Source organism: Rattus rattus, chromosome 8 (genome assembly GCF_011064425.1).
Source record: "Rattus rattus isolate New Zealand chromosome 8, Rrattus_CSIRO_v1, whole genome shotgun sequence".
In the NCBI taxonomy this organism is placed as follows: Eukaryota; Metazoa; Chordata; class Mammalia; order Rodentia; family Muridae; genus Rattus; species Rattus rattus.
The window spans coordinates 17835282-17851260 of NC_046161.1; the positions used below are offsets into that span (position 1 = coordinate 17835282).

General features: G+C 48.0%; 1 protein-coding gene across 3 annotated transcripts in view; it reads left to right on the plus strand.

Moving 5' to 3' along the window:
• Window positions 1-15979, plus strand: part of Carm1 (coactivator associated arginine methyltransferase 1) — a 43074-nt gene that overhangs the window by 18638 nt on the left and 8457 nt on the right. For all 3 annotated transcript variants that reach the window (XM_032911424.1, XM_032911426.1, XM_032911427.1), the window contains exons 2-6: window positions 3152-3277; window positions 7805-7911; window positions 8739-8843; window positions 12913-13023; window positions 13846-14023. In XM_032911424.1, coding sequence (XP_032767315.1) covers window positions 3152-3277; window positions 7805-7911; window positions 8739-8843; window positions 12913-13023; window positions 13846-14023 — 627 coding nt within the window. The remainder of the gene's footprint in view (window positions 1-3151; window positions 3278-7804; window positions 7912-8738; window positions 8844-12912; window positions 13024-13845; window positions 14024-15979) is intronic.

A 15979-nucleotide genomic window follows, 5' to 3' on the forward strand; every position in this document is an offset into this window, starting at 1 on the left:
ACACTGAGCCCAAAGGTCACCTTTACCTTCTACTCCACAAGGGACCAAGTCTGGGTCCCTGTGTCTGGGGCAGTAGACAACTAAGGCAGCCTCAGGCAGACCCTGCTCCTAGGAGGTGACACCTGCTCCTAGAGCCTGGCTTTTCCCTGGGCTAGACAGAACAACAGGGTAGCCATAGCCCCTGTGAGTACTACAGGTCCCCATCACTGTACTGTCAGATAAGGCTCAATTTTCTTTATTGAAGTGACGGCCCCTTAAGCTAACATGAACCATTTTAAAGTACAACTCAGGGGCAGTGAGCTTATTTGGTGTTATGTAACCGTGACCTTTAGCTATCTCCAAAACCCTGTCATCACCCCAAAGGAAACCCCACACCAGGAAGCTCCTGCTCCCTACTGAGCCCTGGCAATGAACTGAAAGTCTATCCCAGCCACTTCGGGTACACCTTCCTGCTGTTTGATTGAATGCAGTATTTATTGTACAGCCTTTGCGGCTGTCCCCTTCTTTTGACACAGTATTTCTGGTAGTGTTCCAGGTTGTAGCAAGTCTTGACTTTGTTTCTCTCTGTGTTTAAATAATACCGTTATCTGATTTTATCTGTTGATCAGTTGATGGACTTTGAGTTGAGTTTAGTTTTGACTATAGCCCTGTCTCTCTCTGTCTCTGTCTGTCTGTCTGTATATTCCTTCTAACTTCTGATCTTCCTGCCTATACCTTCCAAAGGTTTTTTTCCTTACCACCATGCACCACTCCTACTGTTTTATGTAGTTTAGGAATGGAGTCTAGGGCTTTCAAGGTAATTAGAATACCTAATGCATTCTAGGTAAGCACCCTGCCAACTAAACCCCATATTCTTTTCTTTCTTTGAGATCTTGCTGTGCTGTCCAGGTTAGCCAAGCTGCTGCAAGCGTTTCGGTCTCAGCCTCATGACTGACTGGACTGCTTATAACAGCCCCGATACCTGACTGTTGCACACAAGTGTTTGTTTGAAGCCCTGCCTGCCATGCTTGTGGGGACACGCTGGGTGTGGAGCTGCTGTGTCAGGCGGTCACTGTGTTCTTTGACAGTGATGTTTGCTGGGCTTCATTCTCCACATCTCTCCACTCACTCGCTTCATGCTACTGTCGATTCATTTGTGGGCATTTTGTAGACACTGTGGACAGTGACATCTCAGAGTCGTTGGGGTTATTTATTTTCATTTTTTGTTGTTTACTGCTGTGATAGACTCCAGGGCTTTGTGCTTGCCAGCTAAGTGCTCTGCCACCTTTTTTTTTTTTTTTTTTTTTTAACATCAGGGTCTCAATGTGTAGCTCAGGATGGCCTGGAATTCAAAATTGTCCTGATTTCAGGTGTTAGAGTTCTAAGACACAAGCGTGTACTGTGTACCTGGGTCGTTTTATTTTGTTTTTGAGATATGCTCCTGTTATGTGGCTTAGACTAGTCCTAAACTTCTAGGTCCAAGCAGGCATGCTTCAGCCTCTCTATAAACGTACGGTTTTGTTTTTTGTTTTTTTGGTTTTTTTTTTTTTTTTTTTTTTTTTTCGGGGCTGGGGATTTAACCCAGGACCTTGCGCTTCCTAGGCAAGCGCTCTACCACTGAGCCAAATCCCCAACCCAAAGTACAGTTTTTAAATTATAATTTTTAAAAGATTTATTTATTTTATGTGAGTACACTGTAGCTGTCTTCAGACACACCCCACGGTATGTGTTTTGGCTCCATGGTAGATCCAGCCCAGGAGATGGAGAGATGGTCAGTTAATAGAAGAGGACATAGGGTCCCATTACAGATGGCTGTGAGCCCCCATGTGGTTGCTGGGATTTGAACTCAGGACCTCTGGAAGAGCAGTCAGTGCACTTAACCACTGAGTCATCTCTCTAGTCCATCCGTCCATCTGTCCTTCCTTCCTTCCTTCTTCCTCTCCCTCTCTCTTTTCCATCCTATTTTGGCTATTCAAGGTGCTTGGAAATATATCTTCAGCCATGTTTTTGTCAACGTTCCGTTTTGCTGCTGATTTGGTGAGCCATGTGCGAGCAGTCATGCTGCTCCGTGAGTTCACTGACTGCTGCACTGCATTCATGTGGTAGGAATATGGCTGCTCTGGGGCTGTAGCTGTAGCTCAGTTGGTGGATACTCACCTGACACGCACAGTCTTGGACTCTATCCCAGCACCACCTAAACCAGGGACACAGGTATAATACACCTGTGAATCCAGCAATTGATAGGGTGAAAGACCAGAGTTCAAGGTCATACTCAGCTGCATAGTGACAAGTTAACCTGGGCTACTTGAGCCCCTGTCTCAAAAAGGGGTGGGGCAGTGTTCTTGGAAGCCCACAGAGCCGGTGTCTCATTTCACACCATCAATGTGATGTAATGGATCTAGGCCTGGGTTCACTGGGCACTAAATAGCTGTCTTTCCTGTTATTTCCTTCATTCTTTTCTTTTTTTTTTTTCTTTTCTTTTCTTTTTTTTTTTTTTTTTTCGGAGCTGGGGACCGAACCCAGGGCCTTGCGCTTGTTAGGCAAGCGCTCTACCACTGAGCTAAATCCCCAACCCCTATTTCCTTCATTCTATAATACTTGTCAGTAGTTCTTGCACCTGATATTGGCCATTCTTTTTTTTTTTTTTTTAAAGATTTATTTATTTTATGTATATAAGTACACTGTAGCTTTCTTCAGACACACCAGAAGAGGGCATCGGATCCCATTACAGATGGTTATGAGCCACCATGTGGTTGCTAGGATTTGAACTCAGGACCTCTGGAAGAGCAGTCTTAACTGTTGAGCCATCTCTCCAGCCCCCAAATTGACCATTCTTAAGGATGGCCCATGTTCTCAGCATCTGTCTTAGTTCACACAGGGACAGGATGGCTCTGGGTGCCCAGGTCTTCCCCTGGGAACATGTTTTCTTCATCTACTTACTGGACACTGAGCTCCTGAGGACCCTAGCTGTGTCTCTGCAACACAGGGGTCCCTTAGCTCCTCTTTACTAAAGAGACACAGGTAGGCACAGCACTCACAGCACTTCAATGTGGTTATGAGGCATTTCAGAAGAATCTAGAGATGCCAAAAGGATGGGGGGCAGGGACACCGCTAAAGCAAGGCAGTCACCAGGGCTCCATCACTCATGCCATCATCCCACTCTCTCTTGCAGATGAAGATGTGTGTGTGTTCAAGTGCTCAGTGTCCCGAGAGACAGAGTGCAGCCGTGTGGGCAGGCAGTCCTTCATCATCACACTGGGCTGCAACAGCGTCCTCATCCAGTTCGCCACACCCCACGGTATGTGTTTTGGCTCCATGGTGGATCCAGCCCAGGAGATGGAGAGATGGTCAGTTAATAAAAGTGTTGCCATACAAACATGAGGGCCTGAACTCAGTGCTCAGCACCACTAAGCTAGGCTTAGTAGTACAGGCTGGTAATCTCAGAGTGAGGGAGATGGAGACAGGTGAATCCCTGCAGCTCACTAACCAGCAGGCCTTGTCTTATTAGACTTCCAGGGGAGAGAGAGAGAATATCTCAAAAAACAAGGTGGATTCCTAAGGAATGACACCTGACACCTAGAGCTGACATCTTGCCTCCACATGGATAGCCCCCCCCACACACACACACACACTGTACACTGGCATATGCTCAGTGCCTTGGCATACATGTGTAGTCCCAGCTGCTGAGGGGCTGAGGCAGAAGGAAGGATTTCTGCTTAAAGACAAAAGTAAGTTAGAGTTGTGACCAGGTGTGGTGCGCCTGTTCATTGTCTCAGCCTCTCAGAAAGCTAGGCTGTGAGGATCACTTGAGCACAAGAGTTTGAAAGTGACCTGAGCAGCTTCATAGCAAGACCCTTGCTTGCTATGGGAAGGAGGAGAAACCAGCCCGATGAAGAGACACATCCTCAGTAAGATGTACTTTTAAACAGACGCCCTCATTGGCGGCTGTGGATGCTCTGAGTCTCAGTTCCTTGTCCTTTTCTCCAAAGGGCCGATCTGACACTCTTGCCATGCCCAAGCCTTTCAGAAAGTGGTTGAATTAAGCCTGAGACCAGCTTTTCCAGCTGTGTCTGGCTTTGGGCAGGCTGTAGGTTGGATCTTAAGGAGGGGTAAGATGGGCCCAAGACGTGGCTAGAGGTCCCACTCTCATTAGGGAAGCTGCTGGGGGCTCTGAGCAGGCCTGTCGTTAGGCATGAGAGGGAGGGACACGTGCAGTTGCTCAGGATGGCTTGTTGAAACTCAGGTGAGCAAAGCTCTGGGGCCTTGAAAGCTATGGCCAGGCCTGTGACAGGTCTTGGTCAGTAGAGGGCTTGGTGAGCCTGGTGGTTGTTGCAGGGAGGGGCTGCTTTCCCCAGAGCCTTCACTGTAGGAGCAAGAGGTTACCTCTAGTAGAGAGCTGTTGCACAGGCATCCTCAGACTTCCTGTCCCTTTTCTTTTCCCCTTTCCCTTCCTCTCCCCTTTCCTTCCTTTTCCTTGTAACCGTAACACTTAGGGAGTTGAGGCAGAAACATCAGGATCATAAGGTCAGCTTCGTCGATGCTGTCTGAAACGGAGCCTGTGCTGCAAGAGATACCTTCCAAGAAAATTGAAAAGAATTGTTTTAAATTTGAGTTTAAATTTCAGTGGATTAGACCTTCCCTGACATGCCTGAAGCCCTAGCTCCATGTCCATCCAGCACAGGCCTGCACAGTACTCAGGAGGTGGAGGCAGGAAGGCTATCCTCAGCTTCATAGCAAGTTCCTGGCTGGCCTGGGTTACATGTTTGTCTATCAAAAAAAAACAACTTTTCATCACACAAGAGTTGTAAACTGAGCTAAATAGACGCAGTTCTACATTAATAGGACAGCATAGCTCATAAAATGTATTCTTAACAGGGAAGAAGGGTCTGCTGGAATCCCAATTCAAAGTTGACTAGTTTAATTTGCATACATGGGTGTGAATGTAGGTTTGCTTGTGCCGAGATCCATGTGAGGAGAGCTCCAGGTTGTCAGCCGTCAACTGCCATATTTGAGATGAGATCTCTTAGTGTTTACCATTGCACACACCAGGTTAGCTGACCCACAAGTTTGGGGATTTTCTTATCTCTGCATTTAGAGTAAAAGACAGTGCTGCTGCATCAGATTTTTATGTGACTTTTGGGGTTCTGAACTTAGATCTTCATTCTTGCATGACAAGTACTTTACCCACCAGGTAATCCTCCCAATTCCCAAATTCATTGTTAAGAAAAGAGTTAGTATCTGGAGAGATGGTTTAACGAATAGTTTGCTGCACAACCTAATGACCTGGATTCAATCCCTAGAAACCATATAAAAGTAGAAGGAAGAACCACCTCTCTAAACTGTCCTCTGACCTCACATCCCTGCATGAAATGTCTTCTCACACACAACATACACAGGAGTAAGGAGAAACTTTGGTTTTGGGGTTTTGTGTGTGTGGAGGGGATTGTTTTGATTTTTATTTGTTTCTTTGAGGCAGGGTTTCTCTGTGTAGCCCAGGCTGGCCTCAAACTGGATCTCAGTTTGCCTTTTCTTCCAGAGTGCATGATTAAAGGAGCATGCCACCCAGCTAAGGAGATGCTGGAGACACTACCACCAGGGAGTCTCACCCATAGTTAGATCATAGATCTGCACACAGGGGCAAGAGAGGTGGCTCAGCAGGTAAACGCACTGGGCTGCTCTTCCACACATAGTGCTTGTCCCCACACAGCAGTGCACAACTATGTGTAATTCCAGTTTGAGAAGATCTGAAACCTGTTTCTGGTTTCTGTGTGCACCAGTCATGCAAATGATGCAAATACACACATGCAGGCAAAACACACATACACATAACATAGATTGGGGGGAGGGCATTTGGAGAGAGGCTCCTAGTTAAGAGTTCTTCCTGAGGACCCAAGTTCAGTTCCCATTGCCTACACAGCAGCTCACAGCAGTCTGTTATTCCAGTCTCAGAGGACTCAAAGCCCTCTCAGGGACTTCTCACCTGAGCAGTACACACATACATGCAGCCAAAACAACCATAGTCAGGTAAATAAATAAGTAAATAAATGAATGAGTAAGTAAATAGGTAAGTATATAGATAACCCTGGAGGTAATGTGGTAATGTGGCCTGTGTGTATGGCCTGGGGCCTAGCTAGTCAGTACACAGTCTCAGGGACTCTTAGCTCATCATGTTGAGGAAGGCCTCGCTACAGGAGAGGCCGACTCTGTTGTGTAGGTCTGGTTGAGATGGTGTGTCACTGCAGTCCAGGATAGCCTTGCAGTTGCAGTCCTCCCGCCACAGCCTCAGTGTTGGGGCTTCAGTCAGGCCTACTAGCTTTTTTTTTTTTTTTTAAAGGATTTATGTATTATTTTATGTATATGAGTACACTGTTGCTGTCTTCAGACACACCAGAAGAGGGTATGAGATCCCATTACAGATGGTTGTGAGCCATCGTGTGGTTGCTGGGAATTGAACTCAGGACCTCTGGAAGAGCAGTCAGTGCTCTGAGCCATCTCCCCAGTCCACCTAGTTGGCTTTTAATTAGTTATTAGTTAATTTGCATGACTCCGTGTATATGATGTGTGTAGATGTATGTTTGTGTGTATGGGAGTACACACATTAAGGCACCATGTGCATGTATGTTGGTATGAGTATGGAGGCCAGAAACCCTTCCTCATTTATTGAGAGGGCCTCTCGCTTGAACTCTTGCCGTGCTGGGCAAGCTAGCCCGTGCTCCAAGGATCCATCTTCATCTCTTGTGCATTGGTGCATTGAGATTACAGCTGGGCCAGCACAAGCATGAGTGTGAGTCCTAGGGATCTGGATTCCAGTCCTGACACTTGTCCAGCAAGGACTTTACCCATTGAGCCCATTCTCTGGGGTTTTTTTCTTTTTTGTTAGGTCTATAATTTAATGGCCATTTTCTAAGTTCCTCAGTAACTTTTTTTAAAAATTTTTTTTTTTTTTTTTTTTTTTTTTTTGGTTTTTTTTTTCGGAGTTGGGGACCAAACCCAGGGCTTTGCACTTCCTAGGCAAGCGATCTACCACGCTAAATCCCCAACCCCTAAAATGTATTTTTATTCTTTGAGAATTTCATACATTCATACAATGCATTTTTACATACTCACCCCTAAGGACTCCCAGAGCCATCCTCCATCCTGCTGTCCTCCCCTTCAGTATACATAATCCACTCAGTTCAGTTTCTGCTGTCCATATGCTTATGGGTGGGGCCATCCACCACAGCATGGCCCACCTATAAGAAATCACATACATATCCCAGGAGAATGCCGATTCTCCCTGCAACTATCAACTGTTCCTAGTTCCAGCTAGGCATGGGCCCATTGAGCCCATCTCCGCTTCCTGCCTTTGAGTAACTTTTGTGTGAATCAGTTCAAAGAATTTACTAACACTGTGTCCCAGGGAAGGGTGGTGAGCAGCCACATGCTTTTTGGCGTCCATGGGACTCTCCTGCTTCCTCCAACCTTGAGATGGTGACCCTTGTGTCCAGTGCTATCCCAGAGACTACTGGAAGCTCCAGGCAGATATGGAGCTGGTTCCTAAGGGTTGATTGATACCCTGTGCTCTCCATACTTCATGGGATGTTGTCTGGGAGGAGTGCCCAGGCCTGTCCTCACCACATGCCACCTGCAGTCATGCCCTCCTGTCAGAGTGGCTGGAAGGCTCATTTTCTTTTCTTCTCCACATTGGAACACTGTACAGAGGGGAAAGAAGGTGGAGGTAGACAAGGCAGGAGAGACAGTCAGGAAGGACAAATGCCCAGGCCCAGGGGATTCTCCCAGAGGGGTATAGCACTGGCCTCCCAGTGATCTGGCTCCCCCTTTCCAGATTTCTGTTCTTTCTACAACATCCTGAAAACCTGCCGGGGCCACACACTGGAGCGCTCTGTGTTCAGTGAGCGAACAGAGGAGTCCTCAGCTGTGCAGTACTTCCAGGTGAGTTGGCACTTTCCCACAAGAGGTCACATAGCACAGGGTAGGCCCTCATGGGTGCTCATCCTGGCTCTGTCCCTTACTAGCTGTGTAGCCTCAGCAGGTGTCTACCACTTGCTAGGCCTCAGTTTCCTCATCTGTGAAGCCCAGGTCTTCAGGTGTTTAGAGTAATGACTGATCTATAGCCATGTCCTAAACCCTTGGTGAGTGTAAGGCTCTGTGTAAGCAATCTTACATGCCCAGAAGCACTGGACTTTCCCAACAACTGTTATTGTCCCCATTTTACAGATGAGAAAACTGAGGCTCAGAGAGGTTAAGTGACTTTGCTCCAAGTCACACAGCTCTTATGCAACAGAGCCACGATGGGAAAGCCAGGTCTGCCTGATGCCCAAGCCTGTGGCCCTGCCAGGTGCCACGCTGCCTCCTGATCGCCTGTTGTCTTACAGAGAGACACCGCACATCACCTGCCTGGCGCTCTGAGCTCTAGGGTTTTGTTCCATCCATTCCTCTTCTTCTTTGGGGCCCTGAAATAGGACAGTTGGCCCCCAGATATTGGAATCCCACCCATGACAACTTTTGTGATCTCTTGGGTGGCATCTAGCTGTGTCCTTCAGCCATGATGATAGTGGAAGTGTTCCTCTTGGGGACTGTTCCCCTGCTCCCACTTCTGGAGCAGCTGGCTCTTGTCAGTTGGGTTCAGGCTGGCAGAGGGTACATGGCCTCCCAAGGGAGGTTTATGCTGGCAGGCCCTCCCTCCATCTTAGGGCAGCCAGGGTTGTGGCAGTCTGTCATGCCGTGAGTTGTGTGCTATTGGTGTGTCTCTGTTCCAGTTTTATGGCTACCTGTCCCAGCAGCAGAACATGATGCAGGACTATGTGCGAACAGGCACCTACCAGCGTGCAATCCTGCAGAACCACACCGACTTCAAGGACAAGGTGAGCTCTCAGAATGGGAAGCATGCTGAGCCGAGTCTGCAGGTGCCTGAGGGGCTGGGAGAGGCCTACTTCCTCCCACCTCTGTTACCTCCTTTGTACCTGTTGTCCTAAGTCAGCCTCTTCTTTCTTTTTTGGGGGGTGGGGTGGAGGTGGGAGGAGTCATGACAAGGTTTCTCTGTGTACTTCTGGCTGTCCTGGAGCACACCTTGTAAATCAGGCTGGCCGTAAACTCTCGGAGATTGGCTTGCCTCTTCCTCCTGAGACTTAGATTAAAGGTGTGTGCACCACCATCCCCCGTTCCATTTTCTTTTAGTTAAAATCATGTTGATTCTTTCCTTTCTTATACAGAGTACTTCTGTCCCTTCTAACATGACTTTGGTCATACTTTTTCTGCCTCAGCTATATTGCAGCATACTAGACAAATACCAGTTTTACATAGAACCTAGCTCTAATTCCAGCAGTCAGGAGAGGTTGCCAAGAAGGTCACTAACTATAAAATTGGGAGCACTTACCTAGCATGAAGAAAACTCTGACTTCCATTGTAGCATTGCAGAAAAATAAGACAGTTTTAGATAAAGAAGTTGATGTTTGAATGCCTGTGTTGTAAAACTGGGTGCAGCAGCATCACCTTTGATCTAGGAAGAGGCAGGCATACCTCTAAATTGGCAATCAGAGCTACACAGCAAATCTGTTTCTCGAGAAAAGGGAGGGGGAAAAGCTGAGTCAGCTGGCACCTTTGGGAAGCGGTTGAGCTCCGCAGTGGGAGTATACCCCAGCCTCCTCTCAGCCGCTTCAGTTCTCATCTCATCTACTTAGAGAAGAGTGGAGAGCCCACAGCATGGGGTGTTTAACCCATAAAGCTCTACCCTCAACTTTAAATGTCACGGGCCAGCCAGCCTGCCCAAGATGCCTTTCCCAGTCTTCTGACAGAAGGCCCTGAGGTGGGGTACCCCGACAGCTATTTACCCAAGCAGCTCCCAAGAGTTCAGGGAAGCATGCTTGCCAGCTGATCAGAGAGGGTTCCAAAGGATGGGATGAAGACACTGGGAACAGTCGGAGAGGGGAGGGGCCTGCCTCACTACTTCCTGGAGCTTATGGCCCCTGCTCTGCCCATCTGTCTGAACTTAGACCCCAGGTCTTTTCTGCCACCACTGTTGATGGCGTGCTAATTGCTTGGTGAGAAAATCCAGCAAGACCTGTCCACATAGTCTTGACCTTTTTAGCACCCCTCTTCCAAACATAAGGTAGGGTAGGACCCTTCTGATGGCTCTTGTGTGTGGGGTGGGGAACAGTTGTAATATAATGCCCCATTGTGTTGTCCAATGCATTTAAACTTAGTCTTCCTACCTTGGCCTCCTGAGGGCCTGTTGACCTTATCCCCAATACCATCTACTCCCCATACTTCACTGCTATTCAGCCCAGGTCCCAGGTGCTTACCTAAAGTCCCAACACATGAGAGGCTGAAGTAGGAGGAAGTTAGGACAAGGCCATCCTGAACTGTGTGAGACTTAAATAAAATGGGGCTTGGGGAGCTGCTGCTATTCCCAGTGAATATGCAGTCTTTTTGGTCTTTTTTTTTTTTAATTGGATATTTTATGTATTTACATTTCAAATGTTATCCCCTTTCCTGGATTCCCCTTTGGAACCTCTCTCTCCTATGACCCCTCCCCCTGTTTCTATGAGGGTACTTCCCCTCCCACCAACCCATTCACTCCCACCTCACCACCCTGACATTCCCCTACACTGGGGAATGGAGCCTTCACAGGACCAAGGGCTTCTTCTATTGATGCCAGACAATGCCATCCTATGCTATATACGCACCTGGAGCCATGGATCACTCTATGTGTACTCATTGGTTGGTGGTTTAGTCCCCAGGAGCTCTGGGGGGTCTGGTTGATTGATGTTGTTGTTCTTCTTATAGGGTTGCTAACCCCTTGAGCTTTTCCAGTCCTTTCTCTTAACTCTTCCATTGGGGACCCAGTTCTTAGTCCAATGGTTAGCTGTGAGCATCCACCTCTGTATTTGTCAGGCTCTAGCAGAACCTCAGGTCTTATAGTCAATTGTGTGAGATAATCAGGCTTTCTGTTGAATGATTTGGCCCAGCTGTGGGTGTATCTGTTTTGAACATTTGTTCCTCCAGCCAGGCAAGGCTGAGATGTTAGGTAAGGCAGATTGAATGCAGTTTTGCCTCATAAGGATATGATCCCATTGTGAATGTAGGGACATCTTTGGGGTCCTTTTTTTTTCTTCTCTCTTTTATGGTGTAGAGGGTAAATTAAGATAGGGTTGTCTGAGAGCCCAGACTTGCCTTGAACTTACTATTTCCACTTGCCAAGTGCTTGAATTACAGACATTCAGCACCATGCACCATCTAGTGTCTCTGTGTTCCACAGAGAAAACAGTTCCCTTCTTATCCTGTGGCTTTGTTTACCCTTTTGAGGAACTGAGAGCTTGTGTTTTCATTCTGTTCCTTTTAAGACTGCCTCTCACTATGACCTTGGGCTATCCTTTAACTCACAGTCCTCCTGTGTGAGCCCACTCAGTACCAAGAGTGTGGTACTCTATACTCTATACTATAGGTACTATAGTACTCTATACTATAGGTACTCTATACCTAGCTTCTGATCAGCATGTATGGGCTCCGCTCTGGATTTTCCTCATCTGGGCGGGCATTAGTTATGTTTTACCCCAGGCGCTCTAAGCCCTAAAGGAGTTCTCTCTGGAGCATTCTCACAGGCCTCCTGGCCAAATTCACTCAGCCACTACTGTTTTTTTTCTTGGTTTGAGTCCAGGCAGGGCCTGGGGCCTTCAGAGCATATGCTCTTTTGGTGACATTTCAGCCCTCCCAGGGATGGCACCTGTTTAGGTCCGGCACAGTGTTACACCTACACCCAGAAACATCTCTCCTTGTTCTGCTCAGTGGAAGCAACTCCACACAGCCACACCCTGAAGCATTATGCCAAACTCCTGCCCTATCTCAGTTGGCCCTCACCTCTGGGCCATTCATTTGCCCCAGCCAAGGCTGCTTCTGGGGGTTGGAGTTAGCATCAGCACAGGACACAACGCCCCAAAAGCCTATCCCCACATTCTCTTGGAAGCCTGTGCCGGAGTGCTCCAGTCATCTTCAGGCTGTGGGACTGGGGCTGAGCATAAAGACCAGGCTCTTCTTCCTAGAAGCCTGGCCCGGGGCTTTATCTCTATGCCGACCCCAAGCCTGCAAGGGGCAGCTTCTCAGTAGGTGGGTGGGCAAGGATGGTGAGTTTCTGGCACCATGGACATTTCTTCCAATGCTTCCCAGGCTTTTACTTCTCTGTGCTTCCCAGGTCAGCCATGTTTTAATCTTCAGACAGGGTCTCACTGTGTTAATCCAAGCTGGTCTTGAATTGCTGGTCCTCCTGCCCCAACCTTCTCAGTGCTGGGGTTATAGGCATGTTTTTACAGCAATGCTTTTTGTTTGTTTTGGGTTTTTGGGTTTTTTTGTTTTGTTTTTGTTTTTTTTTGTTTTGTTTTGTTTTGTTAGTAATTAAAACTTTAAAAATGGTTTCAAAGTACCTTTATTTTTTGAGAATGTGTGTAGTGGGGTTGGGGATTTAGCTCAATGGTAGAGCGCTTGCTAGGCCCTGGGTTCGGTCCCCAGCTCCCGGGAAGGAAAAAAAAAAAAAATGTGTGTAGTGATGAGAAGACAGCTGAGAAGAATTAGTTATGTCCTCCCACCATGTGGGTCCCAGAGCTTGGAGCCCACCTTATTGGACTTGGCAGCAAGTGCACTAACATTTAAGGTTTATTTTTATTGTACTTAACTTTATTGTGTGTATGTGCACCGTGTGCACCGTGTGCATTCAATGCCTGTGGAGGCCAGAAGAGGATATCAGATCTCCTGAAACTGCAGTTACAGATGGTTGTAAGCTGTGAGTGAGTGACAAGAATTGAACCTGGGTCCTCTGTGAGAGTAATCATCTCTCCAGCCCTCTGAAAGTACTTTGCTGATAGACAGTAGTTCTGCTGTTACTGTCTGTGATGAACAGTGTGGTGGCTGGCTCATCTGTAGCCTCATGTACCATTTCCTCAGATCGTTCTAGATGTGGGCTGTGGCTCTGGGATCCTGTCATTCTTTGCTGCTCAAGCAGGAGCCAGGAAAATTTACGCAGTGGAAGCCAGCACCATGGCTCAGCATGCCGAGGTCAGTGTCTGCAGGGCTCTAAGCCTTCCTTCCCATTTGTACCCATTGAGAACCCCCGGGAAACCTGGGGACATCACTGCTGGTCTTTGTCTCTAGAACCAAGTGGTTACCGCTGGGGTCGGGCGGGGGTGGGCACTGAGACTGGGGTAGCAAATCAACAGTGACTAGCCACTGATCCAGACATCCACAAGGATACACTCAGGGCCAGAGTGGCAACAGAGCAGCCCCCTGGTGTGAATTCCGGGTCATACACCTAAACTGTCCTGAGAATTAGCCTGTCAGAGCACCATGACATTTTGTTTTGTAATCTTGCCACCCCCCCCCCTCCTTGTTTTCAATGGAAAACTTCATTTTCACATTCAGAATTGAAAAGCTGCAGAAGAGTGGAAAGCTGTGTTTCCTTAATCCTGGCTCTCTACTACTCTGGTCCTTTACCAGACAGAGAGTCTTCTAGGTCCTTTTCACTGTTCTGTAGACACATGCATGAGATTGGCTCCCCTCCCACAGCCTACAGCTCATACAGACGGGGAGCTGCCAGCTTGCGCTTGGGTGTTTCCTGGAGCTGTGCACCTTGCTGCAGCTCCTTCACAGACCTGTGGTGCTCATTCAGTCTCCTCTGAGACTGCCTCTTCCTTCTTGTACCATGTTAGCCCCACTGGACATACACCACTCTACTATGCCCATTATGTGTGAAAGACAAGTTGCCAGCTCTAGGAGTAAGCACTTCCCACAGCAGAAGGGACGCTGGCGCCTGGGAGAGCCGAAGGGTTGAGCAGGGCCTATGCCAAGCAAGCACAGGGAGCCTTCTCCCACTTCCTACAGGTCCTGGTGAAGAGTAACAATCTGACAGACCGCATCGTGGTCATCCCTGGCAAAGTAGAGGAGGTCTCATTGCCTGAGCAAGTGGACATTATCATCTCAGAGCCCATGGGCTACATGCTCTTCAACGAACGTATGCTTGAGAGCTACCTCCATGCCAAAAAGTACCTGAAGCCCAGCGGTGAGTGTCCCATGCTCAGGAGCATTGAACAGTGGAGCTTAGACTTTCAACCAGAGCCATTGGTCCCTCTGGGCAAGAACCCACTGCTACCAGCAGCCTATAGGGGGCTGTGTACCCTGTTTATCTGTCAGTGCTCTCTATACAGAGAGCTAGGTCCCTGCTTCCTATCCTAACCCTACCTGTTGGCTATGGCTTCTGGAGCCCCAGACACCAAACAAGAGTCCACACACCCCATCAGGCATTGACAAGCCCACTGTATACCCACAGAAAGCCTCTGGCACCTCTTGTGTATGCTTGCCATAGAGCTTCTTCTCAAAGGACAGACATGGGCATCCAGGGATGGGCTGGAACTCAGGTCTGTCGCTGGTGCTATCCCATGGTTGGTAATCCCCAAACTGGAACCTTGTCAAGGGTGATGTGCCAAGTCTGCTTCCCTAAGAGCTAGGAAGTGGGCAGGTGGGGGTGTATACAAGCCTGAGGATAGAGGTGGTATGTGTGTGTGCGTCTGTATGTGTTGGTCACATGGAGGTGTGTGTTCTTGTGTGAAGGCATTCTTATGAGGGTTTATCACAAGAAGGTGAGAGTCTATGGGTAATATAGGTATGTTTGAGGGTTTGGGGGTGTGGTGTGGGAGGGTTTACTGGTATTTAAGGATGTGTGTGTTTGCATGTTAACAATCTAGGGTGGTAGGTATGTGTGTAGGTGTGTAGGGATCTCAGCGTGACTGTTGTGTGGGGGTGTATTATATGTGTCAAGGCATGTAGATGTGTGTCTGTCATTTCCCTTCCATGTTCTTGCTAACCTGTCCACACCTCTAGTTGTATGGCTAACCTGTCCACACCTCTAGTTATGCCTGCACACATGGCATGTTTGCACCTACTAGTCCATACTGGGTCTATACTCTGAACATAGTAGTGCTCCGGTTTTTCTGATGAGGTCTGGAATATGTCTGTTATTCTTCTCAGGTACGGATGTGTATGTGTATGTGGGAGCTCAGGGACCCTGCTCTAGCAGTAGCTTCGGGTAGAGCAGGTGGTGCTAGTAAATCTTAGTGAATATGTGGCGCCCATGACTTCTCTGCCTTGGAGTCAATATTGGCTCAGTTTCTGTAGCTAGGAGGTGGCCACAATTCTCATGTGTGAAAGTGTGCAACTCTAGGCTGCCTACCAACTGTCTTGGGTCTTCTTTTTCTCCCCTCTGGCCCTGTGGTGACTTTCAAGCCCTCAGAAGTCCCTGTGAGAATTAAAGGTAGAATTCCAGCATATAGGAGCCAGAAATGGTGGATTCCTTACATGCTGTCCCATCTACCTTTGACATCGGATTAGCCACATTTGGGCATATTAACCTAGTGTGAATTGTGAGGACCTCAGGACCTTCCCAACTCCCTGAAGAGCGGGAGAGGGAGGCCCATCTATAGGCCATGTTTTCATCCTCTGAATTCTCAGACTCCTCATATCTGCTTCTTATGGCTGCCAACTTAGTCCCATTTGCTTTCTCATGAGTCTCAGAGGAGGACCCTCTACATAAATTCAGTCACTTGCTAAACCTGCTGTTTGATCTACAACCTGGACAGCCCTGGCTAAGGTGATGCAGCTAAACCTCCAGTATTTTTTTTTTTTTTTTTTTTTTTTTGGGAGCTGGGAACCAACCCAGGGCCTTGCGCTTGCATAGGCAAGCGCCTACCATTGAGCCAAATCCCAACCTCCAAACAGCCTAGGGTTTCTTCTCACTTTTTTGGAGCAGACCAGGCCTGCTGGGCACCAAGAGGCTTTAGTAGGCTCCTTCTTGCTTCCCAGTGTTAGCACTGGAACGTAGGATTAGGCCCACTTACTTCCTGGAATGGATGAGGGCCAGGCTGATGCCAGCAGATACACTGATGACCATGGGAGCCGGTAGTAGACGAACGAACCCTAATGCCTTAGCTCTATGTAGGGAATTTGAACTGGTATGCTAGTC